Here is a 2,045-nt window from a genome sequence, read left to right as displayed (position 1 = left end):
TACAGGGCAGATCTAGTGATGACAAACTCAGCTTTGTTTTCTGGGACTGTCTAATTTCTGCCTTATTTCTGAAGGAGAGTTGCCAGCTATAGGATTCTTGGTGACAGATTTTTTTTTTCTTTCAGTGCTTTGAAAATATCAAACTACTGCGTTCTGGCCTCCAAAGTTTCTGATGAGAACTCAACCGATAATCACAAGAATCCCTAGTTTGTGACAAATTGCTTCTCTCCTGGTGCTTTCAATGTGTTCTCTTTACTTTTGGCTTTTGACAATTTAATTGTAATGTGTGTCAGGTCATCTCTTTAAAGTCAGCGTAGGCCAAGGGCAGCGCGATTCTCTAAGGGCCGTACAGATAGAGCATATCCGAGGCGAGCAGGGCGGGCACCCGGGGCCCGAAGAGGTGGCTCATACCGCGCGAGCCGGCGACGCGGGTGACGCGGGCGGCCTAGGGACTGCGCCCCGCGCCGCGAGGGTCCTCCCGGGGAGCCCGCCGCGCGTCTGCCTCCGGCTCTGGCGCTCTCCGCCGCTGCTCCGTGCTCTGTCCCTTCTTCATGGCTTTAAAAACGTTAAATAATTGTTGTAAGTTTGCTATTATATGTTGACTTAGCGCTGGAAAATAAATTGTCTATGATAAACAGCCGTTGTGTTCTCAGCCCACCCACATTAATTAAAATTTCATTGCTGAAAAACTCCAAGCTCTCTCCCTCCACGTGTCTTTTTGATACCAGCCAATCGGTTTCGGGGCTATTCCTTCATTTGTTTATAGAATTAGTCTGTTGATAAGTCCGCCCACCCAAGTTGAATCAAGCTGTGTTTATTTGGAAAAATTTCCGGGCACCCAATATATAAACGCACTGATCTGATGTTTGAAATATCACGTCTACCCCTTGACGCTGTAAGCACACACAGTCAGCAGGCAGGATGTGGACCGGGCGGCTGGAGCAGGGTCGGAGCAGCCGAGGGAGCGGTGGGAACAGGGCTGTGCACAGGGGCCAGTTTCACTGCTGACCTGGGGGAGCCCCCATAACCCCAGGGCCTCCCACAGAAGGCTTTTTCTCCTAGAGATGGCATCCTCTGGTCAAATGCTTTCTGAGGTCATTGAAACCTTTGAGATGCGGGAGGGGGAGATGAGTCTAAGAGGTATGGGTGTCTGATGCCGAGGGGATGCTGCCCTCCCTGGTAAGACACTTGGCAGACCCTGTAGGAGGTGGGCACTCCCTAGGGGCCTAGTCTCCCAGGACACCCACCTCAGTCCCTCTGGGGCTCCCTGGGGGCCAGAGAAAGAGAATTGGCCTCCAGCGACCCAGCCTCCCTGGAAAGGATGGCACAGGGCACCGTGGAGCTGAAGAGTTGGAGGTCGTGGGAGGCACTGGGGTGCGTGGTGCACAGCCCTGTCGAGGAGGGAGGGCTTCAAAACAAACCCGAGTGGAGAGCTGGGGGCCAAGGCAGGGCAGGGTTGCAAGCAAGGAAAGCCATAAAAGGGGGACTTGGCACTAGGAGAGAGCTGGTGTTTGTGAATGCGGGTCTGTCGCTTGCGCTTTCCTGTTTATAACACGGAGGGGGGTTATAACAACTCTACAAGTGCACGCAGCTGGCCCGTGATTACATTAAACGTTTGGGAAGCCTGTGCGCACTCCCCCACCACCTACCCTGGGGTGTACGCGCCCCCCCCCCACCTGGGCTCATTTTACATTTGGCCACGTCACGGTATGAATCAAAAATCCTGAATGAGGCGTCCTTTCCTCCTCCCCACTGCATTGAAGGACGGGGAGGGGAGGGGAAATGTAGCGTGACGAGTCGCTGTTTACGATCCGCGCCGAATATTTTTTAAAGAAAATAAAACGCTCGGGATAAGTGAATTCGCGTTTCACGGAGCAAAGCATGCGTCGGTGCCAGAGAAGAGGCAGGGGTGAGGGCGGCAGGTGGGCTAGAAATGGCCCCCCGCCGTGCACCATCAGGAAAGGGGGCTAGAGACACTATGGGGGTGAATGTCTGCCGCCGCCGCTGGCACCGAGAGACAACGCCAGGCTGGGGACGGGGGGGGG

At 54.3% G+C, this 2,045-nt stretch overlaps 1 protein-coding gene across 1 annotated transcript in view; it reads right to left on the bottom strand.

Annotated features, from left to right (window-relative positions):
- The window catches only part of FOXL1 (forkhead box L1), a 1,262-nt gene extending 853 nt beyond the window's left edge, over positions 1-409 (bottom strand). Inside the window, exon 1 of the mRNA XM_008059719.1 lies at positions 375-409. Within this exon, the coding sequence (XP_008057910.1) occupies positions 375-409 (35 nt within the window). The remainder of the gene's footprint in view (positions 1-374) is intronic.
- Between the last annotated feature and the right edge of the window lie 1,636 nt (positions 410-2,045).

The sequence above is a fragment of the Carlito syrichta genome, unplaced genomic scaffold (assembly GCF_000164805.1).
Source record: "Carlito syrichta isolate Samal-C Ts95f unplaced genomic scaffold, Tarsius_syrichta-2.0.1 Scaffold304337, whole genome shotgun sequence".
NCBI classification, from domain to species: domain Eukaryota; kingdom Metazoa; phylum Chordata; class Mammalia; order Primates; family Tarsiidae; genus Carlito; species Carlito syrichta.
The sequence above is the reverse complement of the archived record's forward strand: the minus strand, read 5'-3'. Positions and strand labels throughout refer to the sequence as shown.